Here is a 26,947-nt window from a genome sequence, read left to right as displayed (position 1 = left end):
TTTACGAACTATTTACTATTTCATTGGATTTTTTTAAATGTCAACAATATTTAATAAAAGACGGTGCGTGGAAATATTTAAAATCTATTTTATAATCATCCTGTCATGCTTTCCATGTCGTGTCGCTTATGTAGTACAGGTTGGCTCCGAGTTCTCAGAATTTTGCGTATGTCGAATCACGCTATTTCGAGCTAAACTACAGATACTTTTCATGTAATTTAACATGTAATGGGATGTTCCAGATATACCGGAATCAGCTATGGAACATCATGCTGCGGTACTACATTCCTGAAAAGTTGATCCGGCTGTTAGAGACCACAATGAATGGGGTGCAATGCAACGTGAGACTATCGAATCTTTCAAATCACATAGGGGTCTGAGGCAAGCTCTGAGGTACAATAAGCGCAGTAGCGAAGGTGTGTGAGACGTACACCCGATTCAAACGCGAAGCAGCAAGAATTGGATAAAGCCAGAGGCGCATTGTGCAGGGGCATCGTGCATACTATGGGTGTTGCGGCAGCAACGGGTAGGTTTGAGGCGATTATTAAATTGCAACGGCTGAGTTGATGAATTTTAAATTGCAACGAAATGTTTCATTTGCAACGGCTAAGTTTGGGTAGAAATTCGAAGCTATTGTAACTTATCGTATGAGAACGAGATCGTCTGGTCTAAATAAACATACATCTTGGGAATGGCCCGTTTCTTGAGTTCATCGATAAGCATAAGCCACTCGACCAACGCGTAGGGTAATAAAAATATTTTAGATCTGGTGCACCCCGTAGGAGGACAGAAATGCATGAAGAACGACCGGAGAAAAAATGCATGAAGAACGAAAACATGCATATGTGCATGTATATTTCAGTTATCGACCCAAACGAAGACGTAATAAAATTTCAAGTGTTTTTAGGATCAATCTAGAATGCGTGGAATTGAAGTATAAACAAAACACCATCAGAAATGTTAGTATATGTTGTGTCCGCACAAATGAGACATAGTAGACGGTGGTGTACGGCACAAACAGAATATGGTTTTATTCCTATCTTTGGTATGGTAATAAATAAACACGTATATAAATAGAAACGCACACACACACACGCAATGCGGGGAGAGGACGACTGGTCCTGCTCGCGCCGCGATCCTCACTGAGGACGTCACAGGATGACAGCCCTGCTGTCAACAGTGAGCCCTCAGGATGAGGCAGCGGTCTGTCCACAACAGTATATAAGAACCAATTTTGTCAAATAAACGTTAGATCTAATTTAGAAACTGAACGGAAAACGTCTCGATTTTCTTTGAACGTCTTGGCCTTTCCTAGGTTTTTCTTTAGGTCTCATCCGGGTCCCTCTGCCCCCATCCGAAAAGTTATTGAATGAATTGTGCCACTTTCGAAGCATAGGTTCCCACGAACCGCGAACACTAGCCGAAGGTTTAATGTACAATTTATTTTGGTAACTCCTTTCGGGCAGAAACCCATCTTTATATAAATTTGTTTTCGGTTGGATCTCAGGACACTGAAGGCCTTTCCTTCGCGTGGCCTGGCCCGAGTTCCGCCGTCAACAATGGGCTTTACCGACTGCTGAGATTCAGAAGACTTGAAGACCGCACTAAATGGGAGATTTATCGCTCATTGATTCGCCTGAAGGTCGACCATGGAGCCTTAGATCATTCGAGCGGAAGATGCAAACGTTGTTGGCGTGTTTGAGCGGTGCATCCTCCGAGTTAACCTTGGCGGTGTGTTCGAGCATGGAGCTCGAATGGCCCTGCCAGCCTTCACCTCCGTTTTGGTGCTCGATTCGTCGTGCAGCTCAGCCGTACCTGCACGACGAATCGAGCACCCTAGCGGAGGTGAAGGCTGGTAGGACACGATGACTGGGGCATGTTATGAGGATGCCGGACACATGCCCCACCAAGAAGGTGTTCGACAGCGATCCCCAGTGCGGCATAAGGCGCACGGGAGCACAGCGAACTCGATGGCTGGATCAGGTGAAGCGAGATCTATCGGAGATCTGGTCTGGACTGAGCATCCTCGAGAAAAAATGTTGACCGAGCCATGTCACGACGACGTGCTCCATCGTGAGCAGGCCAACAAGAGAGAGAGAGAGAGATAGAGAGACAGAGAGAGAGAGAGAGAGAGAGAGAGAGAGAGAAAGAGAGAGAAGGAGAGAGAGGGTGGTCTCAGCCACTAAATTAATTATTCGATGTAATTCTGACTAAAGATTATAATTTAGAAAATTTTTGAATGATTTTTTAAATTTAATTAAAAGGGAAATTATTTGCATTTGACAATTGATTTTAGAATTTAGAAAACCGTGTATCTCCGCATCTGCGCGTAAGAGGTACCGCGTATCTCGGGGATTACCTGTATACGGCATTTGCTAGAGCACTGCATAAGCCATCTGTACGAAGAACGAAATATAGTTTCGCTACTTCCATATAGATGGCGCCATTATGAAGGCCGTGGACAGTGCTTGGCAAACGTGTTTTTCAAATCGATTCATATGATTAAAATTAAATACATGGTAAGAATGCTACGATAGCTATAAACAAAGTTAAATTCAATATCTATACACTCCTGTTGTAACGTGTATTTTGTTTTACTTTCTGGTCGTGTTGAAGAGACCTTCAAAATCAACAAAACCACAACTAGAAAACCAACAAAAAGACGAACAATAACTAACCAGCAATAAACCAAGAAACGTTATGTATTTTAACCACATTTTTATTGGAAAAGATTATTTTGAATGACTACATCTACAAGATGATCTTCTTCATGTCGGGTTTTACATGGTTCCTAAACATAAGTAATGCACTACCGGATAGTCGACTGCAACGGGAGGTTGGTCCGGTTGGGATTCGAACGTCTCCAGGATTTATTACGTATGTTCTCCTTCTTTTCTTTTTGGTGTAACAATGGACACGGTCGTACCTATACAGGCTTTCAGGATTTAATTAAAACCACGCATTCAGATAATCAGTTCTCAGGATCCTCTGATCCATGAAGGCCTCAGACGTTGTTAAGTCGTGCGAGTTGACGACTGTATCACGCGCCCGTCTTTATTATTGCGTATGTAATATTTTGGAAGCTGAGTTGCGCTCAAGGATGCTGGCTGCCAACCGGTCATTCTACAGGCTGAGAAAGGAGTTCACCTCAAAGAACCTGTCGCGGCGGACGAAGTTGGGACTATATAGCATATACGTATAGTCCCGGTACTCACATACGCCTCTGAGACATGGACACTGTCCAAATCTGACGAAACCCTCTTAGCCGCGTTCGAGAGGAAGATGTTCAGAAGGATACTTGGCCCAGTATGTGTAAAAGGAAATTGGAGGAACCTATATAACGACGAGCTATACAAGGTGTACCACCACCGACAAACCGACGTGACACTGGCGTTACAAAAGTGTCCCACACGAAAGTACTGTCATTTACCAGTGAGGCGATTGCTTCTGTCAAAGTAAACTCTGTTCACTGCTGCTTCGATGTAAATAACTTTTCTAAATACAAATTGCGAAGGAAGTGTGAGGCAAGATTTTGTGAGAATTATTGGACAAAACACCCAGGAAAATCATTTTATAAGTTTCCAAATCAATGCAAAAGATGTGAGAAGTACATAAAACAATACGCATTGGAATTTGCGAAGAAAAACAAAAAGGGGATTTAGCAGTTTCTTCTCTGTGTCAGTGTAGTAAGCGAATCATTATAGAGATGGCGCTAGTGTTTAACGTATTTTCATTTGAAATAAGGAGACAACATTTGAAGCTCATTTTGTTCGAAGTGTCAAGTCGGTTTGTCGGTGGTACCACGACCTCACTGTCATGCAGCGTATCCAGCTCGCATAGGCTCCGGTGGGCAGGCGATGTTGTACGCATGGAAACGGACGATCCAGCCCATAAAGTCTTTTTAGGCCGTCCATAAGGATAGAGGAGGCATGGCAGGCCCAAACTGAGGTGGCGTGGAAGTGTCCGCCATTAAGGCCGGGATAACGGACTGGCAGACGAAGGCGCGAGACCGTGAGCGGTTTCGGACACTCCTGAGGCAGGCCAAGACCGCAAAGCGGTTGTAGCGCCGAATAAGTAAGTAAGTAAGTAATATTTTGAAATCTTTTGTGATATTAGGCAAGGCAGCGTGCAATATTACAGAGCATAGTTCAATACTAGAGTAGTTAAGCTATTATACAACAAACAAGAACGATACACAATAGTCTTTCATTACTAATCACTTTATTTTCTTCAACTATCTTTCTGTTCAATAAATATTTACAATAATATCCACGTCGCTGATATTTGCAAGGAAGTAGTACCCGCAACTACGCACTGCTCGATCAACGGATTTCACGAGTTTTACAATACACACAACAACACACCCTGTTAACTGCCTGTTTCCACTAGAGTTTTGGCGAGCTAGAAATGGAAATTGAACAATAAACCAAAACAAAAATGATACACATTCCTAAAAAGAAAACAATCCAGAACACAAGTCAACCCTAACCATTACTGCAGTTCGTGCTTCGTCCTATTGCAAATTTTCAAACTTTTTTGCTTTTGTCTGTTTTTTTTTTTCATCTCCTTTGCACAAAACTTTTCTCGCCCTCGCGTTACGCGTTCGTGGCCTTTTTCTATGCTTCCTCAGCTCGCACCACACACCACACCTTTGCGCTTTTACACCTTATCTTTTACGGCCCCTTTGCATGGGGAGCAAAACACAAAAAAAAACACAAAAAATACTGTTATCAAGCACAATCACCAAAAACTATTCGTACAGTACTGGACCGGAGAGAGGGGGAGTGGATATAGTGACTCCGCAAACGGGCGGTCGATCCATTTTTCGTACTCCTTTTCACTCCAACAGGAATGCTTACATCCTAACCCTATTTCAATTCTACGTATCGAACGTTCGTGTTGCAGTTTGACGTTGCGACGGCGTGCCGCCTTGCTTTGCGGCATCCGTTTCCTTTTTGCGTTTGCGCACGGTTTAGCGCCAAGCGGAAGCTTCAAGTCATGTCGCGTATTTAAACTCTTGAACCGGTGCACCGAACGTCTCCGTTAAGACTAGGGGCGACATCCAGCCAACGGTCAAATTTTAAAAGCTAAACACACTCTAAACCGCCTGCTTTCTTTCCATATATATTTATATATGTACGGGTAAAATGATGAGGGGGGGAAACAGTGAAGAATGGTACAGAAAAAGGTGCACCAAGCAAAAGCCAAAACACAAAATATCCAAATAACATAACATAATCAACCGTTTTTGTGCGTGCGTGAAAAACAGCGATGAAAAACAGAAAAGCGTCGCTCACGCAGTAGTACACCTCGTAGTTTGCTTGTGTTTGAGGAGGTGTGTGTGTGTGTGTAGTTGTGTGGGTGAAAACAGACCAACGAAAAAAGGAACGTGGTGACTAAGAAAAATAGACAGAAAATTAGGGAGATTAAATAAATACTCTTTTGAAGCAAAGATACACGTCCTTCATAAGCTCGAATGTCCGTGTCCGTGAGGATGTCCTCCCACGCCGCGAGAAGGCTAAGAGGACGACCAAATGGAGACGACATTCTCCCCAATGAATAAGCTGATGGGTGATGGTGATAATTACTATAATAAGTGCCTTTACAAACTAACCAGCACATCGTCGAAGAACGAGAGAGAGGGCGAGAGAGAGAGAAAGGGCAAAAGTCGGCCCAAACCCTTCTTCCTAGGGATGCCTTCACCTATTGCCCATGGTCTGTTCATCTGTCCAAGCTTTGTGTCACTGTGAGATGAGCAAAAGATTTCTCTTCGCTAATGCCCTTGCCCTTGCGGCAGAACTCACTGTCACACACAGCGCAAGCAAAAAGCGCCTCCGAACAGGAAGCGCTGGAGATGAGGGAAGTGGATCGGTTTGGATCGGTTGGGATGAAGATGTACAGGATGATAGTATCGAGTTGCGAGTTTGGAACGGGGTGGTGGAGCAAATAAATTAAATGTTGGTGGTATGGTAATACACAATCGTTTGGTATCGTACAATAAGCGCAAGAGAAGCAGCTTGAAAGGACTGCCTGAGGGAGAGGGGCATGATAGAGGGAACTCGTTCGCGATCATATTAACCGATTCGATAATAATAATAATATAATAATAATAATCGTAATAAATTAAGAGGCAATCGTGTTAATGGTGGCGCGGGCACGGACCGGAAAGGGGACGATGAAATGAGGTTGTTAGACGGTTGCTAGGCTACACGGTTGGAGGAAGAAGGGAGAGTGATTGGATTTTAGCGCATCTTCGCGAACTGTTGGAGCAGCCACGATCGTCACCCGGTTGCGGTGCGATTACTGCGAAGAGTGGTAGTAGATTTCAATTCGTACGATTTCACAACGGTCCCTCGTCCTTGTCTTTCGAACTGCAGTATCGACCTCCCCAGAAGCTTCCTTTCCTTTCCCTGCACTAGACCGCACTGTCGTGACGCGCGAACGAGCAACTGCTCTCTAGGATGAGATGGTGCTCAGGTAACAGGAGTGTTCAAGCTGCAGAGTGAGCCCGGTGCCGAAAGATGTTTTCAGATGAAGGATGAAGATGCTCCGGCGAAGGTGCAGAACGGAGGGAGCAACTTTCCCGAGCTTCATGCGGGGTCAAGGGTCGCTCGGGACACGAGGACCGACCCACGGACGGGGTTCGTCGCTTAGTGTCCGGAGAAGGGATTGCCTGTGAGGGTTCAGAATGAGTGCGCAAGTGCGGTGCGTGGAGTGCGTCATGGATCCCAGGGTGATGTGTGATGTCCCACAACATGATTGAAGAGTGCAATCCGAAATCCAGGTCCACACGAACCGGGTGGCGTTTGCGTGCGATGAAAGAGAGAAAAGAAAAGATAGATAAGATGAGCTGTTCCAAAAAGAGAAAAGGAAGTCGAGACATCTCGCTGCCTGCGCCTTAGGTCCACAGCTCCGACAGTACAAAGTGCGGTCGGCGGCTGGCGGACGTACCTTTCCGGTCGAAGTGTCGCACGCGCACGAACAGGAAGGCCGCTACCAGGGACGCCACGGCGAGCACGAGCAGTAGCATCACCAGTCCGCCGACGAAGCTCGGCACCGACATGCAGATCGTTTCCGGGTCGACGGTTCGCTGCGACTGGATCACGACCGTCTCGTTGCCGGACGCGTTGTTAAGCGCAAAGTTGACGTCTCCCGGTGCCACCACCTGGATGATGCGCTCGGTGTTGACGTCCGTCATCTCCTGGGCGTCGCGCTTGTAGATGCGCGGCCGGATCACCACCGACATCGTGTCCCGTCGTCGGCGCACACCGCGCAGATCGTCCAGTCCCTCCACCGAGCGGGGCCGTCCGCCCAGGCTCACCAGATTGCCGCTGTTCTCGCCCGACAGCCCGTCGTCCTTCTTCTGCTGCTTGGTCACGGTGACGTACGACGTCTGGCCTGGTGGCGGCGGTGGCGGCATGTTGATGTGGTCGTGGATGTCGTTGGACGACGGGTTCGCGGACTGTGGCTGCGATTCGATGCGATCGTTAGCGTTCACTGGGCCGTCCGATTTGTTCTCGGCCGAGTTGGCGGACGTTTGGGCTTGCGGGGCCGGCACCACACTGTCCTGGTTCTCCGAGTACGCGCCGGACGCGTCGGACGGGTGGCGTGGGTCCGGGTAGGCCGCTGGCGGTACACCGTACTCGGACAGGTGCGGCGGTCCGTACTCGCCGCTCAGCGGGCCCGGTGCACCGTACTCGCCCGAGATGCCGTTACCGGTCAGCGCTGGCAGTCCGTAGTCGCCGCCGGCACACTTCGGCTCGGGGCAGTTGTACCGGCACACCTGGATCACGCACTGGAAGTGCACGTTCATCGAGTCGGGGAACTTGAACGCCTGGAAGTAGGCGAACGAAACGACCGACGCGGACGGGCCGAAGTTCTTGATCTTCTGGAACTTGCTCATAATCTTCGGCCGCACCACACAGCCGTGCTGGTCGACCAGCTGGATCGGGGCGCGCTTGCCGTCGTGGGCCACGCAGTTGCGCACCAGCATGTCGAACTTGTTCTCGTCGTCCTTGATCGCCAGCACCATCGTCATCGTTTGGCCGATCTTCACGATGCCCGACACCTCGGACGCCCACGGGCCCTTGCCGACCTGGATCTGCATCCAGCACTGGAGGTTGTCGCCCAGGAAGTTGGCCGTGACGGCGTGCAGCATATCGACCTGGAACGGCCGGAAGGTGACCGCCTTCTCGTAGAAGTCGTACCACGTGCAGCGGAGTTTGCGGGCCTGAAAGTGACATTGTCGTTAGCGCCACGGCCCATCAACGCTGCGCGTCCACCAATACATACCTGATCCCAAACCTCCTGCACGTACGGATCGTACTGGATGATGATCGTGTTCTCGACGTAGCTGCCGGACGGTGTCGGACCGCCGAAGCTTGCCGCATTGTGGTTGGCCGAGCTGGACATACCGCAGCTGTTCAGGAAGATCTCGAAGGTGGCGCTCAGGTGGCCGGTTCCCGGCTTCAGATGCACGCAGTGCGGATCGCTGTAGAAGCCCTTGGAGAAGATCATGCCGTAGAACGGCCGGTCGAACTCGATGTTGACGCGCATGTGCGTCTTTTCGCACTGCACCTGCAGATGCTTGATCTGCGGGCTGTCGTTCGAGGCGGACAGTGGCCACGGGTCGTCTCCGCCGCCGCCACCGCCGCCGCCCCCGATCAGGCCGCCGCTACCTCCGCCGCCACTCAGCAAACCAGGCGTACCGTATACTGGTGAGGGTGCAGGCGGACCGTAGACGGCTCTGTGTTCCAGCGGCAGCGCTGCCGAATCGACCAACGGTGCATCACAGTGGACATTCTGTGAAAAGAAATCAAGAGCGAAGTTATTAGTAACGTAACGAATTAGTACTTTGCCAGTCGTGTGTGTCTGTGTGTGTGTGTCTGTTTGTGTCTTACAATCTCTACGGTGTTTCGTTCATTTTCGTTCAATTGTCTTCGTCCCAATGCAACAAACGCGAGCGCAGAGCGCGCGTACTTTCTATTTTCCCTTTGCAATTTCCATTTCTATGCGCGAATTAATGCTTGGATTCAATTTATTCCCGTCCGCCTGTCCGTGCAATGTGCGCCGTAGCATTGCGGGGATGCGAAGTTGCAACAGGGCGATGGAAATGGTGCGCACTGTGCTGCGCTTTCATTTGCCAACCGGCCCGTGAGAGCCGCAACATCGCTTTCCCAAATGTGTGATGCGTAGTTGTGTATATATATGTGTGTGTGTGTTTTTTTTTGCCGCTTCTCGTCAAAACTCCACCAACCGGGGAAAGATGCATGCTTTTTTCCTGCCTCCTTTCTTGTGCCCTCGTCAACTGGACCGGTACCGTACGTCGTACCGAACCGCCCGCCTTAACGATACCGAACACCATTACGGTCCAGCGATCATACCCGGTGTCCAACTGCAGCCGGAGAAGCAGGCCGCTAATAAAACACCGGCCACATTTTCTTTACGAGTCGATGAGTCGTCACCGAGCGAGGAAGCGGATGGGGGAGGAAAAAAAGGTAACACAGCACAGCAGTAATTAAATGAAACCGGTACAGATTTTCCTTGCGCTTTCTTGTTTAGGCGGCAGCCGTATGGCCGACCGCAGGCTGTGTGGAAGTGCGCGAACGGCCTTCTGGATGTGTGTGGTAAGCCTATGCGTACGTTGTGAGCATTCCAGCGGTGATGTTGGTCTGCTGCAGTACCGTACGGTCGGTCCACACGTGGTTGATGCGCTTTCTCTTCATCGTATCTTAGACGGTACGGCTGAAGATTTTAGGCTCACGAACATCATTGCAAAACTGTTGCCGTACGTGTTCCGAAATCTACTGTTTGGGTAGTGTCGTGAGACATTCAAACATTCGTATAGATTTTTTTTTATTGTTTAGCAAACAATATTTATCTATATTAAAACTTATTCTTACACTCAATTGCAATTCTTAAAAGTCAAAATAAAACATTAAAAAGGTACCAAAACACTTTCTTAGTACATTAGTGTTTGTCTCTATCAAAATCTTCATGACGATCGCAGCACCATCTAGTGGATTCTTTAGTAAAGCAAATCGATATTTCTCCAGATTCATACATCCACTAACCGTAAGATGCGCTCCGATTCCGCTCCTCTCAGCCGCACAGTGCAACGTTTGCGTCTGTTGCGCCAAACAATCCGCCAAAGACTCTCGCCACATAATTGGGTCACTCCAGCAGATAAACAAGCTACTGTTCCTCAAAACCGTTCGGTACTACCCATACGCCCATAGAGCGGGAAAAAACAGTCTCCACCCCATTGCTCCTACTTGCTTTTGCTTTAATTCGATTTTGACGAACAGTTTCGCTGCCCGGCGGCAGATCCACCTCGGGTTTAAAGATGCGTGACTGATAACCCAATTACAGATGGGGCCGGCGTGAAGAAAGTTGACTATCCTGCTATTCAACAGCAACACACAAAAAAGCATCTAATACCACGTGAGCCCAACGATTTTGCTGGGAAGTTAACACTTGAGCGGTCGGTCGGGCAGGAAAAAACAATCTCTCCGCCCACCGAACATGCTTAATGCACACTCACGAACACGGAGGCGTTTGGGAAGAGGCGCTTCGGTCCATTATTATATGTGCCGATTGATTTAATGCCGTTTTGTTTGGCTGATTTCGGAGCGAGGCACATTAAAGCGACGAAGATCGTTCATTTGAAGGGTTCTTTGAGGTAGCTTCCTGGTAGAGATGGTAAATCTTACTCACAGCCGTTCTTCTGACAGTAGTAGAAGATCGTGCATCGACAACATGGGCTCGGCTGAGCTGCGTGCGTGTTTGTGAGCAGTGCATCAAAACATCCGGTGAACCACCGACTGTGGCCGGCTTTCTACTTCCACAGGAAAGGGCAAATTACGATGCAAACATTATCATACACTAGATCATCAGTGTGTGCAAGTCACGGGAGTCTTCCACCCTCCCCTGATTGCTGCGCTTTACCGAAGCTTTTGCAAAAATTTAGTACAAAAACAGGCAGCAGAGATTTGAGCGCTACTTACAAGCGTAGCCTGAGCGCTAAAACCTTAACCTACAGCCAGATTCCTTTTCCACCAAGGCCTTTAGCGAACCTTTTCTTTCTCGATAGTTAATTCCACTCAGCAACGCATTATTCAAATCGCTTTCTCCGTCTTTTATCCAACCGTAAAACCGTATCTCTATATCATCCCTTCAATGTAGCCAATGTTGCTCCGCACTCGGCGATGCGTTTGCATCGACCAGCCTGGCTACGGTTTTACGTAAAAACAACCTACCCACCCCCCTACCCGTGAAAATGCACTCCAAGTGCACCAACGGTGCACCAACGGACAGGTATGGTCATAATTGCGGGCACAAGCTCGACAGGCTGTGCCCTAGAAAACGCTAGTATCGTCGTCGTCGTCGTCGTTACACTTTCTTCTTCGATTTGCTTCCCCATCGCCCCACCGTTCGACGTGTGCCGGGCGAACTGAATCGAATCGATGCCAAACCGATGCCACACGCACGGCGGTGCAGCGAACCGCCTGGTGGTGGCTCAGGGTAATGTCCCTGAGGGGGAAGGCAGTGTCGCCGGTGTCCGGAATTCCGGAGCGCTTCAAAGTGACAGATAGCTAAATCCCTCCGTGGACGTGGCTTTTGATTGGATTGGAATCATACCACGCGAGTGTGTGTGAGTGTGTTTAAGAGAGAGAGAGAGAAAGACAGAGAAAATGGGTGCTAAGAAAAGTAGCCGACACCTTCAGCGAGAGTGAGTGTAGACAATTCCGAACCTGTCGGGCAAGAGCAGCAAAACGAGTCTACACACATCAGTATCACTTTAGGCAGGTTTGGCTTTGCGCAGAAGCAAGTTGCATTTGCGGTACGATTTGTGTTGTTTTGCAAAAAAAAGAAGTTATACTTTTTTGGAATCCGTTTTGTGTCCTCTCTGTGGATACTTTCCTTCAGTCAATTAGCTGATTGAATCGGAAATAATTAGGGATGCCGTTGCCGTTATTTTTTTCTTCTTTTCCTCCAACCCGCTTGCTTGTAGGGGTGAAAAGTGAGTGAAATGGTTGGTTACGCTCACTAAGTAAACAGCCATACCGGCAAGTGATCATTAACCTGTCGACTAATCGATCAGTGATCGAGCGAACGAGTTGTCAATGGATGCGCCCGAGTGTGCTTGAGCCTGTCAATGGTGCGATGTGTTTGCATTAATTATCGATCAACCGATCGATAATCTGTTTCCGAGTTGGATTTACATACTTATTGGCCTACATAAGCAGGAGGAGGAGAAAGAGAGCATGTGGAGACTGTGCTGGAACTGGTACTGTGATTCAATTACGATGACCAGGAAGTTACATTGTAGAAGAGCCGAGAGAGCAGGAAACATTGAGAAAATGTTATTTATCTTCCAATTCTATGTATTTGGAGTGGTTCAATTGAGTACTCAGTACTTCGAATTTGAAGTTTAACGGCTTTTTCTTTGTACTGAAAGTACTTTTCAAAGATATTTCCAAATAAATTAGAAGTGCGTGACCTACATACACGCCTTTACATTGGCGTTTAACTGTAACAAAAGTATAATATTTGGTGACAGTTGTTTTCAAATGAACAAAAAAAAGCTTCGCACCATCCCACATTAAGCTAGCATGATTGATGACGAGCCCATAGGTTGTCACATTCCTGTACTTCCTCTTTCAGTGTTACCTTTTACACACCCAGTTCGTCCTAGAAAGGCAAAGGAGAGAGAGAAAAAAGATCGCCTCAATCGTGCAAACGATAGGCAGTGGACTGGCATCTACCCCCCATCTACCCTAATGACAGTGTAAATGACTGAACGATCCTGTTTTCACTGCCAACCCTCATCACATAGATAGCATGATTGAAAGAAAAAGTGATCCATCCATTTCTCCTTCACCGCGGTCAACAGGCGGCGGCGCCCACCGCAGTGAAACCCGCGGCCTGGTTGGAATAATTAATTTCTTGTCCTTCCCAACTGCCAACGGGGTGGCCCGAACATGGCTTCCCTGGGGTGAGGGTGTGCATGTGTGTCGTCGTGCATGTTTCTGCCGAAACCTCCAAGCATATGGCGAAGATCGTTTCGATAGGAACTGGGTCATTGTATCCAAAATAGCGAAATTCGTTAAAGGGTTGTGCGAAGAACGATCGAAAACGGTGATGTAGACGCTTAAGCGGATGGGTGGACCTTTGAAAGCTGCCACACCATGACACCGGACTATCGAGCACTATCAAGCGCTTTTCTGGGTACGGCCGGCATGATCCAAAAACCGGCCCGCTGATCAAAAATCGATTCCGGACGCTAATTGCTGGTGAATGATTTAATAGTAGTTTATTGCAGATTACTCTTGGGGGGAGTGTTTCCAAAACCAAATCAACACCCATGATTAGGGCTTGTTATGGGTGCGGGGTGGTGATTTGACATCATTTTAATCAGCCCCAGACCGGATGGCGGAAGTTGAAGACACAGTACATCACAATGGACTGGACGAATACATCAAAAGGGGGGGAAATAGTTTCACGCATTCAATTTGCCCACGAAAGAATGAAAAGAAAGCCCACAAAATTAGCATTCAGCATCAAAATTGCTACAATCGATCATCGATAGGAGTTATTGGAAAATAAAACCCAACCGTTCGTCCTGTTCAGGCTTGCTAGCCATCGAAAGTAAACATCAATCAGGTGCCCATAAATGGTCTATTCAGTAAAACATTGTACACAACACCCTTCGCTAATGACTTTCCAGGCCAATGCCAAAATAAAGGATTATCATAAATCAAAGATCGTCCGCTTGATTTGTCGATTTGGTTTGACGCGAGAGAAATGGCCGCAGCGAAAGGCAAAGAATGACAGCTTGCTCAACCGCAATCCTTCCCGACAGGTGTTTGGCGCGCAACCACACGCCACCTCCTTCCATACATATGTGTATGTGTGTTTGCCAGCATACAGCCACTAACCGTGGCGAGATCTTGTTTGCCGAATGAAACTGCGGTTCTAATCCCGCCGTATGGACACTCCCTATACGAGTGTGGTGTGGCAGCACACTCATGCAGACCGGCCGATTGCCGATTTCGACACGAGCGACAGCCGTGGCCCGTGCCGTGAAGTGGAAAGCAAAGTGAAAGTTTTGTGTGAGTGTCGCAGTACACAAACTCTCGCTGTGCCGGGGCAAAGTTTCTCCCTGGCGCGTACGGCTTTGCGGACACACATTCGCGCGTCCGATGATCGAAATGCCGCCAAAGCGACGAACCCTCCCTGATGAGCAACACGATTCACAAATCATCACAAGCGGCTGGAAAGACGAAAGACGTTTCTCCGTCGTGCACGCTGTGGCGCTAGAGAGTCTGCCCGTTTTGTTCACCCGTCTAACAGGGCCTATGTATGTTGTGAAGCTGGTGAGCAAAGGTAAATAAATTCACCAAACCCGGCGCTCGTCTACCGTTGGCGCTTTTCACCTGGCGCTTTGCACCGGGCATGCCCAAGGGGAACTCCGAATGAATGCAATTTTCAAATTTTCTCCTACGGAAGGAAGTAAAACAACAGCTCACACGATCGTGTGTTGCATCTTTGCTTTTCCCCTTCGGTGTTGTGGCGTGGAAAGCAATTGTTTGTGGAGCGGAACTGCTGCGATGCGATCGGTTAACAGCCGATTTCTAATGCGTTACTGTTACCGCTACCTGTAGTGGTGTGTGTTGATGTTTGGCAGCTTCATATATGTATATGCGTGTCTATTAAAGACTGTAAAAGTATAAGCATTTGAGTCTTTTTTTACTGATTCCTTACACCACTCACACTTGATATACATCAAGCCTTGAAACAAACCATAAGCAAATGTGGTCCTTGAACAGGGATACCAAAAAGCGTCATCTGAAACACTAGCCAAACTTCGAAACCCGATAAAGGCAGCAGATGGTCAAACGGAAATTAAATTAGGTCATGCTGATGTAATCGTATATCATTTATAACGGGTTCAGTCGGGTGCATCGGGGCGTATTGAGTAAGTTGCACTGGGTCGAAGCCCACCAGCATGTCTTCAATGGGCAGGGGGCAGGAGGGAGAAACACGACAACGACAGGGAAGCCAGACAGTGTTCGTGGCCGTTCTGTTGAGAGCCAGTACACTTTCACTGCAAAGGCAAGAGTTGAAGAACTTGCGAAACGGGCGACCCGTTTTCCCTTTCAACGAACGCACTTACGAGTAAAAAAAAAGGGCTTAAAAAGATGGTTTGCTGTTCTAGACTTGAGTATCGCCATATAAGCTTTCTTTGGGGTTTTGGGTAAAACAATTTATGGAGCACAAGCTCTTTGTAAAATCTGGGTACGATTTATAGCATCAAAACACAGGACCTCGAAGCCGTTGCTCGTTTAGTGCGTGCTACCTTCGATCCCGATTATTTATTGGCACTTTCGAAACTGGTATCATTGTTTCCGCCTGGATTTATATTCCATAAAAAGCTAAGGCTTATTTATCGAATGTTGTGACCATATTAAGGATATTTTATTGCTTCAATGTTTCGAAAGTTTAAAGCACGATACAAAAATGTAAAAGGAGAAATAATCATACCCGTCGTTTCGGTGCGCATGATCAATACTTTTTTCACTTCTTTAAAAGAAAAATCGATGATTTACTTAATCAAGATTGATTAAATGTGATTTATGGCAGAATTGTATCGAATTATCGTAAATTAATGCCAAAGTGAATGCAAAAAATGCTAAAAACAAAGCTTGCCTGTGCTAATCTTGCACTAATTATCTCATTTTCTTTTGATCTATTCCTATTTCGCTCCCTCGTATAAATCAGTAAAAAAACTGGTAAACCAAATACCGATAGAATTTGCAAACAAGCGATAAAGCAAAGCGAACACGAACCATCGATCCACTTGTCGTGGTATGCTTTTTGGTTTCATCATGGAGAGAATGCACGAACAGTTGGGTGAGATTTCCCATAAACCGCTATTTAGCGGTGAAACAAATAATCGACCTCAAGGTAACGAGCAGAACCGGGTAACCGAATACCGACACGCCAAGAAGAAGAATAGAAAATAGGGAAAAGCCTAAACTCTTTCTCCCATGCTCGGACGCAGCTAAGCTGGTGGGATGTGTTTTGGCGCTCTGTGTGGTTGTTGCGTGAGATAACATAAAACATAATGGAGGACTGTAAACGTAGAATAGGGAACATAACAAGATCCCAGCATAATGCAGCATATAAAATTGCAACTGCTAATCTGCTTCCCGTAATCTAATCGACCACCGTTCGGCACTGTGCGAGAGGGTAAATAATGAAAACATTCAAAAGTGCACAGGCAGCTAAGAGTGAGACTTCCCGATTGAATGTAATTCAATTAAAAGCAAGTGAAGAAAGTGGCACACAAAACTAAGCAGCGAAAATAATGCAATTGTAGAAGGGAAACCCCACTTTTCTTCTATTTTCGCTCATTCACAGCACACGTTCAAACTTCAGTTCATCCCGTCGGCAGGGTCGGCTGGGCCGATTTTCTCCCATTTACTGGCGACGATTTAAAGTCCATTTTGAAGAGTTTTCTTTGAGCACATCTGCTGTTGTGGCTGTCGTAGTGAGAGTTTTCCCTTAGATAAGTTGTACTTTTTCGCACGTGCATATCCGCCCGATGGCTGAAAGGTGAAAGTGACACAAAATAATGCACAGTGCAGTTTTATATTTTAATGAGTCTGTCGATTGTCTGTGCACATTGCCGGGTGCGTGCAGGGTGTGTGCAGTGTTGCCGATCGCTCGGAATGCAGCGATCATTCGGCACCTTCCATTGTTATTACGGCGCGATGGGAACGTGGTGAAGGAAAACAGCCCCCCCAGTATGAACGATCGATGTCACACGTAGCGGCAATCTGCATGGAAAACCAAACCGCATAGTGCCGGCGCGATGGATCGTGCACTGGAAAGCGTTTCAGGTGAAGGTGAAAGTTGGCATGCTGCGGGGTTTGGGATTTCCCCGGCCAGGCAGGAGCAGAAGACCTTGGCGAACGAGCGTTTCCCACCAAAGAGGAGGTTAACCGTTCTTCGCTCGGCGCTCATTATAGTTCTTTGTTTTGTCACCGATTTACCACCGATCTGGTGCTGTTGATGAGTTTATGAATTGTTGGAGCTTTTAAGGGGAGGAACGCGCTTTTTATGGCCCTGTTGAGGGCTTGAGCAATAAAATGGTACTGACTTTCGCGCGCTAGGTAAGGCGGTAAAGTGTACCAATAACGTGCACCGGATTTCGGTAAAGTTGTATTTGCTTCAAAAGCTCACGGCAGGTAGTAAAACATCGGTGTCGAGTGTTTCGTCAGCTAGGCGATTTTCTAACTAGCTTTATGAGTGCTGTAACATTTATGAAAGTCTCATTAAAATATCGGAGAGATAGATCGTCGTGAGGATCGTTTCTACAACTCACATTTGTTTCAATTGATGTTTCTACCATAATGTATCTTTTGTTATATAAAACATAAAATCAATTAGTTCGTTAAAAAACCACTTCATATTCTAGCTGTAAAGTGTTTTCAATTTGTTCGCCATGCATAGAGCAAATACCATCACAAACATACCCCGTAATTACAATACCGCCCAGTCGTTACTCTACTTCTATTTTTTGACTTTGTTACGCGGCTTGATTGCATCGATATGATACGACAGAGTGCGGCACAGAGCCTCGTCCAATCGATAACGATCACATAAGACACATTATGACCTCACGCAATCTTTGGCTAGCTTATCAACCTCATCCGACAGACATTACGAATATATGGTGTATTTTTCTTCGAAACATGAGCGCAAGTGCCGAATTATGTTAGTGTAACACTCTTCGCGTACCAACGGCTAATTGTTACTAGGAAACGTACGTACGCGCGTTACGTGATGGTTCCAGCAATCGAACAGAAAGGATCTGCGCACGCAACGCAATGATAGCAACGCTACTGAACGGAATTACCTAAATTTACATCTCACTCTGAATGTGGCACTTTGTTTACGCCTTGCTTTATGATTTGTATGCGCCGCACTTCCTGCTGCGCATAATTGTGAGGATTCCAGAAAAAAAGAAGCCCAACATTTCCCAACACACGAACCTACGCTTCTTAAGCGGTTTTAATAAACCTTTTAGATAACCCTTCCTGCTTCTTCTTCTCCACTCTTCTTCACTCTTCTTCACTCTTCTTCAATGTAGTAAATCTGTGTAAAACTGGGCCATCTCTACAGAAAGAGAGAATGCAGAGAGATAGGAGAAGCAGAGGGATAAAAAAGGCCTCCCGCCTCTCATTGAGTTCGTTCCGCACATTAATGTGCAGCGGCGCAGTTTGAAGCAAGGCCTTGATTGCAGCTAAATGCTAAATCGCCGAAAGGGCAACAGGTAGCACCTTCCAGGCTGTTAAACCAAGGTACAAGGAGCAAAGGAAAAAAAACGAAATGTGCTGGAAATAAAAATCGAATTATAAATAACGATTGCCCAGCCACGGCTACCACGGACGCAAGCGAGCGAACCACCATAACTGTTGATCGTTCGCCTTTTATCCGGGTGGAAAGCTGCCATGTGTTGTTTTTCGTTTTCATTCCAATCGGCCGGACTCGTTTTCCATCCAGCGTTTTTGCTTTGGCTTGGCACGATGGGAAAGAAGCCAATCGAGAAGGAAATACATTACCAGAAGTACTGTGTTGTGCTCAAACCTTATGATTGCCTGAAGGACATTTCCTCGTTTCGATCCCACAGCCCGACTTACCTCGAGTACTGTGAATAGTAGCACGAACGTCGCGACCAAGGATCGCATTCGGTTTCCCATCGTTTTTTCGTTCGCTTTTTCGTGTCGCAGAGTTTTTCGTGCGCGCAGTTCGTTGCTGCGTGGTTTGTTTTGTTGCAAGGGCCGCTTCGTTTGCGGACGTCCTGTTTCGTTCGGTTACTTTTTCGTTCACAATGTTTGCTCCTCTATATCGCACTACAACGGTCTATGGCAGCAGTTGGTACAGTTTATCCGTTATCTGGGAAAGGAAAGAAGAAAAGTGAGAAAATTAGGAGCGTTAGTCACTGGTTATGATATGGATATGAAACATGGAAGCGATTCTATCACACGCCGTTAAGCTTGATCCAACAAAACAGCTGAAAATGCTTTTAATCTTATCCGTATCCAAACTATTAAGCTAAGCTCGGTTAAGCTTTCGCCGTGTCAAACAATCCTTTTTTTCTGAATGTGACAACATCATATCTTAAACGCGCTGAAAGACACACTCAGCTAGCAGAATCGTGTCCCGTAGCTTACGTATCGCAAATCAAGCATTGCCAACGCAAGGGCGCTTAAGCCGGCCTACTTAGCCCATCGTTTTCCGTATGTGCGTCATGATGGTCACGTACAAAAAACTGATCCCCTTTCCAAAGCCACGCAACCTTCGCGCTTCTCCTCTTCTCAGGGTGTTTCGTGAAGGCACGGCATCAGACGCTCCGCTACCGAACGGTAAATCTCCGGTGCGTTACTTGCCACCGTGTGGCACGAGCTTTGAACCCGTGCAACGGAAACGGCGAACACGGTTTGACAGCGACAAATTACGTAATGGGCTCAGACCATCACACAAATTCGCCAAAATGTTACGATGCACACGCCGAAGCCGAAACTACGAAACGACCCAGCTGCTGCTTTTGGGCAACCGGGGAATTTACTGCGTTGGAATTAGCCCCAGTTGGAACGGGCAACCCAGAGCCCCGAATATTTATTGCACACTTTTTTACCAGTTGCTCTTTAGCGGGTTTCTCCGCTTCTGTTTATGCTACCATTTATGCTACTTTGCAGCAGCTCATTGCACGGTTCTCGGCGAGATTTGGCACGGATAAGAACGGAGAACCAAGCCTTCCTTTTATTCCTTCTACCAAATCATGACCGAGTGGTGTAAAACGAGTGCGGACAAGCTAATTGAGCTGTTTGTAGTCTAATTGTGGTGTGCGTGTTTTTTCTTCTTTTCATTCGTATTCCACACAGTGAGCGATTTCAACAAGAGCGAGATTTTAAACCTCTTTCAACACAAGTATTGGTAAAGGAAGTCGCACTCGATGCTGTATTTTAAAATCGCTACGCTGTAAGTCGGAGGCAACGCTTAGCGCTGCTAACCACTGAGCAAAGATAATCGTCCCCGCAGTGTCTACTTTCTCCTTCACGATCGGGACATTGGCAGTCCTGCTCCACTGCTGGGGGAAAAGGTCACTCTGCCGGGATGGCGCTCAAAACGTGTGCATGTGTGTGTGCTTTCGTTTGTGTGTCCCAGGCAGATCCGGTTCCGCTGCACTGCACCTACTGCAAACCAGTTGCCATTCATTCACTTTCACACACACACACACACGGTCACGCGGTCACGATCGAACCTTTCTTTCGACATTACGTTTGAATCCTCAATAATGCGATCGTTTCGGGGTCCGAAGTTTTTCACCACCTCACCATTTTTCACACATCACACAAATCCATCATATTTCTTAGTCGAGAGAAGGGGGCCTTTAACATTGTATGTTCTACGTTTTACAGGTGTTTTGGTCGAAGGGAGAGGATGTTGGTCGTTACACGTTTGCTACCAAACGGAGGACTGATGATTGATCGGTATGAAATTTCGAAAAAAAACCCTGCACACACATCCGGAAACGGCACTTTCACGTGGTTGGCTGACGTTTGGTAGCGGACAGGCATGGAAGATTGGTTTCTCGGGCCAGTTATTCCCCATAGTTCACAGCATTTGACCTATGTGCCGTACTGTTAAGAAAGCAAAGATCACTCAACAAAGTACAAGCGTTCGGCGCAATATGACCGAGGATTTTAATTTCATTAAATTTCGAAAAGGCAGCATGGTAATATTTCACTTTCACTACTGCTTTGTTCGATATTTGAAGTTTAAAGTAGCAGAGAACTAAAACCACAAGTCACAGGGTATGCTTTAGCTTAACATTTTTGTTTGTTGAGATATCTCGTCCTTAACCATCAGCGTCAATAAAACCCTCCAAAATATTCATTCTAAATATTCACTACACAGATACACATGTACACATAAACACACAAGCACACAATTTGCTAAATAGGATATCATCAACCATTTTTGAACCAATTCCAATGCATCTGCGCACTATAATATCCGCTCTTACACTGCGCGTTTTCGAACCGTTTTTTGCCCGTCCATTTTCACGCGAGTGCAGGCTACAGGTGTACTACATCCGCAACCGGCTACTCGCAACCGTTTTGGCTCGGGGCTTCGCGAACTAGCTGTTGTTTGCCGTTTCTTGCCCGCGGTCCGAATAAAAAAATATGTAATAAAATTCCGAAAACGCAGCGCTCGACGCCCCGTGCTGCAACTGTTGCGGAAAAACGGTGTGAGTTATATCTGGGTCACTGGGAGAATGTAGTGTATTTTCACTACCTCACCCACATGCGTTCACGATCGATCGTGATTTCTTACGGTGCTTTAAACGGCTGCCAACCGGGGCCCCGCATTAGTGCGAGCGTCTTAAACGGGATTAACGTCAACGGATCGAGCCTAACAATCGCTTCATCGCTTAACTCAACCTTCAAGGCGGGGAGGGACTGTATGCCACAGTTGCGGGGCCCTCTTCCCGGGATCTTCAACTTACACTTTAACATGTAAAAGCACAGGCTCGCTGGTTTGGTGTGGAAATTCGCAACCACTGCGTTGATGCGCTGCTACACGGCACACACTAACCTCGGGCACAATCGTACACAAACACCTCCAATGCCCCTGCCCCACACGCACCGGTACACAAAAATCCACACGCACAAAACCCGTACGACCTGTCCACCAAGCGGTAGCACTAAACTAGCACTCCAAACTCAGCAACTGGACCCGATCTCTGTTTCCCTGGATGGACGCCGACGTGATTCCGGACGTCGGTCTCGCGGACTGTGGTACCACCCGTGCTGTTGCTCCGTTTGCGACCGTCGCGTTTCGAAAGTAGCTCTCAACTGAACGCTGGCCGACCGGTGTGCACCGTGCCGAGCGCTTTGCCGCATGCGCTGAGTGCCCGTTACGCCGGCCCGCCCGGAGCTCCCACTTGCTTGCTTTCCAATTTTCCTTCCCTCTGTCTCGCTCTCGTTCGTCGTCGTCGAGACGAGACTTTCTTTTCTCTCCCCCCTTGACTGCTAGTACTACACCCGCCCGTTCCACCGAGCGACGCACGCAGCAAAGCTGTCTGTGGAAAGCTGTGTGCTCGCCGTGCGGCCTTCACTCATCCGTTTTGCGTGCAGCTTCTTTCTCTGCTGGTTGGTGGTAGTGGTGGTGGTGGAGAGCAAAAAAGTACCAACGGGAAGAGAGAAAGGTGCGGCAATATCCCCGTCGCTCCCGCTTTATCTTGCAGCGCTAAACTGGGAGGGGAAGGTTCGCAAGCGATGCTGCTGAGGGTGAGCCGCTGTGTGCGGCACCGGGCAGTGTGGGCAACTTTCTCGAAACTCGATCGAGCAGGCTAAGAAGCAGGTGGGGGTTGAGAAGTAACGTTCGCGAGGGGGATCGGGGGGATCGCCCCCAGCACACTCAAACCCTGCCGGGTGATCTCACTTTCATTTTCGTTGCGTGAGTGACCGTGTTGGTGGTGCTCTTTTCTTTTCCTTTTTGCACCATTGGTGCTCCGCCGCAAAGTAACTCCCGTCCCGACAAGGGAGGGGGAGATCGAGGGGATGGTATCGAATTCCAGAAAACTCCCCAAAAGCCACCACCTCCACCTTCAGCAAAATGGTCGGGGGAAGGTTGTCGCTCTTTTTTTTATATATACAGTTTTCTTTTATTAACTGACGAGACTCTCAAATCAACGTGGCGATGATGATGATGATGATGATCGTGATGCTGTTTGCGCACTGATAAATCATTCAAACGAGAAAGTTTTGCGTTCGGTCGGTGCTACGGCCGATGCTGCGCCCAGGGTGTTTGGCCTAGGAATTTCAAACGGTTTCGCAAATAGATTTGCAGTGAATTGTGTATTCCGCACGAAGGAACAACGCATGGGCGGAAGAAATTGAGAGCATTTTGTCAACGACAACCTTCAATCAGGATGTACCAACGTGTGAGCATCCGGGATCAGGGATCAACACCAAGCAGACTGGGGCTTTTTGACGTAGTAAGACTTTCTTTTTCTTACCTTCACTGTCGCAATCGGGTTCGTCGCTTCTGTCCTTGAACGACATGTTTAACTTGCCGTCACTTTTGTGTCCCATATACTCTTTTTTTGTGTTTTCTTTTGCACACGCTCCCCTCTTCAGGTCAATCGACAGGCGTAGGCCGGTATGGCTTGCATAATTTCACCACGCCTGCACCCGGATACCGTCTAGTGAGCCGGATGTGGGTTATTTGGCGCCTGGATGCATGTTTTACGACCTGCACGTCACTTGTTTGCCTGTTGTTCGACTGTGCAAAGCTCGGCCAACCATGGACTGTTTGGATGTAGCGTGCGTTCATTGAACAAAGTTTTACCACAATGATCACAACCGGGGCAAAGAAGATCGTGGCGCCGTGGCGTTTGCTTTTAATTTCTTCCCTTCCCTCTTGCACTATTTCTCTCCCTCTATCTTCCTTGTGGCTGTTCGGCACTCTCTTTGGGGGCGCCCTGGTTACACGCTTTGGAAAAATCCCTTCACGTGATCGATTACAAGACCGACCACGACCTACTTCCCTTTTCCGCAAAAATGCCGTCGATCGCTCGCCAAGGATGGGACTAGCGGGGCAGTGGCGAAGCTTTGCGTCACTTCCATTACGTGATTACCGGGGGCGGGCGAGCGGTTGGGGATCGATGTGAAGATCCGTTTTGGCTTCCGGTGACTCATCGAAACGTCCTGCTCGTTTGGGAGTGAAATTGCTCAATAGATGTAATGGAATTATGATGGTTCGCCGTGCATGATTTCATCGCCGGGCACTTCACGCTCTCGAAGTTTCGGAACGGCACGGACCAACCACCGAGCGAGCGCTAGCCATTATTCGGAGAAAGCTTGCACGGTGGATGGTTGTAACATTTTGCTCGCGCGTACCGAAAAGGTTAGTGAAATAAATTACTAACGCAGGTAGATGCACAGTTTTAGTGATGATTAGACACTTTTTGTTTTCTTCTCTCGTGCTCCTTGTGACGGCTTTCCCTCGACCGTTGGGGCTGAGCTGTGTTGAACTGGGCTCGAAACAGATCGCACCATTTCCAGCAAACCCCCGTAACCCATATCATATGATGGATAACCCTTTTGTCCCTTTGATCCTTTGCTTTCGCGACCCCGTGTGCATCACTTTCCCTTGCGGGTCCCGGTGCGCATTGTTTTTATCGTCGATTTCGTCTGCTGATGATGGCCCGTGCAATCGAGACACCGGTCAACCGGCACTTGCACCTTTTCGGTAAAGGCACCGAAGCACACACCGCAAACATCAACAAGACCACCGGCCTGCGAATGTGGGTCACAGGCGGGCGGCCTGCTGCGAGATAAAAGAACCGATCCGAACCCGACTGAGGGGAGGGGATCCGGGGATCGGGGTAATTATTTCAGCGCCGATCATTACGTATCGTACGCGGTGCGGCGCCCCATTCGTCGCTTGCTGCCCGGGTTCGATCTTCCGCAGTATGGGTTTGGATCCGGGCAGTGTTCCGGAGCGGTTTTTTTTTTTTTTTTTTTGGTTGCTGTTATTGCGGCGGAGTGCGTAATTATTGTTGTTTCGTGCACCTTATCAACGGTGTGGTTATTAAATGGTGGAAACAAAATTTTTACCACAACAAAAAACTGTGTATTCGAAGATGAGAGCTCGCTTCGACTGGGGTGGAAGGAAGTGACAAGGTGGACAATAATTGGATCTGGTGCTTTGGATGGCATTTTTTCTTCTCTCTTTTCTGGTTTGTCGCTGTCGCGATCGGGGTGGATTCAGAGATGTGTAATTTTCCAATTACAAATTGAAACAAAGTGAGAAACGTAAAGATGGTTTTGTTTTATTTTTTTATGAAAATGAATAAATATACCAGGATTGGTTTCGTATTTGATACTTGCACATATGTTGCACTACCAAAATTCATATGTTTCATACAGCAAAGCAGAACAATTACAAGTGATTGATTTTCACGACTTTAAATTCCATCACGTCTTTCATTCAGGTTGTGAGCGCGAACTGGATACTTTGCTCAGACTGCAATGATTGTAAACAAATAAAAAATGACCACACCAAGCCGGAAAAAAGCCCATGCCCTTTTAAATTTTAAAACAGCATAAACGAAAAAACCAAGCTGACCACAACGCAACAAAGCACAACGCCCTGGTCGGCACCCCAACAACAACTCGTGGTTATTTGTCAGCATTAATTTAACCCGATAGCAGCCCCGCGAACGACGGAAGTGAAGGCAGCCAAAAATTAAACCTGTCATTTAATTATCGACGTTTAGCGGCGATGTTGATGCCGATGGTTCCCTTTTTTTGCTGCTGCTGCTGTCTCTCGTCTGTCCTGGAGACGCTCTGGGCGCGTATGAGCCGCAAAAATGGACCACACCACCAACCTTGAAACGGGACAAGCCCACAGTGCAACCGGGCGAGTTGCTTCTGATCGAGCGAGATCGAGATCGCTTCTCTGGCAGGGGTTTGTCTGCTAATGATGATTGTTCATAATGCAACCGCAAGCCCCAACTCATGCACCAGAGCGCATTCCAAAACGCTGGGAGGGATCCGTTTGTTTGCGTATGTTTGCCCCGTGCTTCACCGTTGCGTTGGGTGCATTGGGGGACGACTCGTATGCGAGAGCTCTTTCCTTGCCAGCCGTTTCGGTTTCTGCGATACTTTCCCCGGTGATTCTTTCTGTCAAAATCACCAAACTCGGCACGAAATGGTCGAATTTGGGGGGGGGGGGGACGAAAAAGTGAAACTGGCTTGTTTTTATTTTCCCATTTGCAGTGCGAAAGTATTTACGGATTTCTTGTATCATAAAATTGTACCATATTGCAAGCACCAGTTTGCGATACGGCACAGTGTCGAGATCGGAAGAGATCAAGCGCATTCTGAGCGCGGGTTTCCGCTGTACGCCACAGTACAATATGTGCGGATGTTGTGCGTTGTGAGCCAGAAATATTGCTGGAACCACCAATCACTGTTTTTATTGAGCCACGAACTGCGCTCAGCGAACACGATTTCGAAAGGAAATTGTTTAACGAAATGTTTACGGCAGGACGGCATCAATATTTACTTTCTTTGTCGAAAAGGTGCGATGTGATAATGCGAATATAATAATAGCCTTTATTCCCCGTTGCTATTAGAGCACACAGAACCGGGAATCGTTTATAAAAAGAAGTAACAATCACCGTAAAAGAAAACCACGTCACCAACAACAACACCTTTGGAGGAAATGTTACATTCAACCATCCTGGCGATGATCAGTCGGCTTTACTCGGTAGCATAAACAAAGCAAAGGGGGGAAAAGACATAAAACCGATGCATGTCACAGATGGGTCGTTCAATAAATAAGCTTTATTTTGTGCTGTCAGGGTTTGCATCGCAGAAGAAAGCGGTGCTCGACTTTCCTTCGCTTTGGTGGAACTACACTTTATACAGCGAATGGTACCGAAAAAAAAACAGCAATGATACCATAACAAACGTGTTTGTTTGCAGGTAAAAGGCAGGCTGTACTAAATTTCAGTTCCGCCTTCGAAATGTCGATCGTCCATTTAAGTATCGTATTAACGCTCCAATACGGAAGGTAAAAAAGATTGTTTTTTTTTAGCGAAATTATATTTTCAATCAAGCTTAACGCAATCGGAACGGTTCACACTGAATATATAGAAAACACATAAACAACTTAGCAGGTATAAAACCACTTAACGTTAAATTTTTGGTCTCCCATTTCTTCATTGTTGCATAAAGGAGCATCATCTAATGATTCCAGCAAATTGAACAAATTTCTCACGTATCTGACAAATCTCTCATGTCATATCCATATACACCAACGATCGGACCCTTCATCAGCAGTGCGCCGTAGCAGG

The 26,947-nt window shown here is 47.3% G+C and overlaps 1 protein-coding gene across 2 annotated transcripts in view; it reads right to left on the bottom strand.

Annotated features, from left to right (window-relative positions):
- Positions 1-4,209: 4,209 nt before the first annotated feature.
- Positions 4,210-26,947, bottom strand: part of LOC121589774 — a 46,784-nt gene continuing 24,046 nt past the window's right edge. Inside the window, exons 1-5 of one of the 2 annotated variants that reach the window (XM_041908896.1) lie at positions 21,584-21,919; positions 18,711-18,966; positions 8,293-8,802; positions 6,952-8,230; positions 4,210-6,673 (exon numbers count right to left, since the gene is read on the bottom strand). In XM_041908896.1, coding sequence (XP_041764830.1) covers positions 6,651-6,673; positions 6,952-8,230; positions 8,293-8,802; positions 18,711-18,770 — 1,872 coding nt within the window. In that variant the 5' untranslated portion in view covers positions 18,771-18,966; positions 21,584-21,919 and the 3' untranslated portion in view covers positions 4,210-6,650. Of the gene's footprint in view, positions 6,674-6,951; positions 8,231-8,292; positions 8,803-18,710; positions 18,967-21,583; positions 21,920-26,947 lie in introns of those variants that run through there. The other variant, XM_041908897.1, reaches the window with a different exon arrangement.

Source organism: Anopheles merus, chromosome 2R, assembly GCF_017562075.2.
Source record: "Anopheles merus strain MAF chromosome 2R, AmerM5.1, whole genome shotgun sequence".
In the NCBI taxonomy this organism is placed as follows: domain Eukaryota; kingdom Metazoa; phylum Arthropoda; class Insecta; order Diptera; family Culicidae; genus Anopheles; species Anopheles merus.
This window is presented reverse-complemented; position numbering and strand designations above follow the sequence as displayed.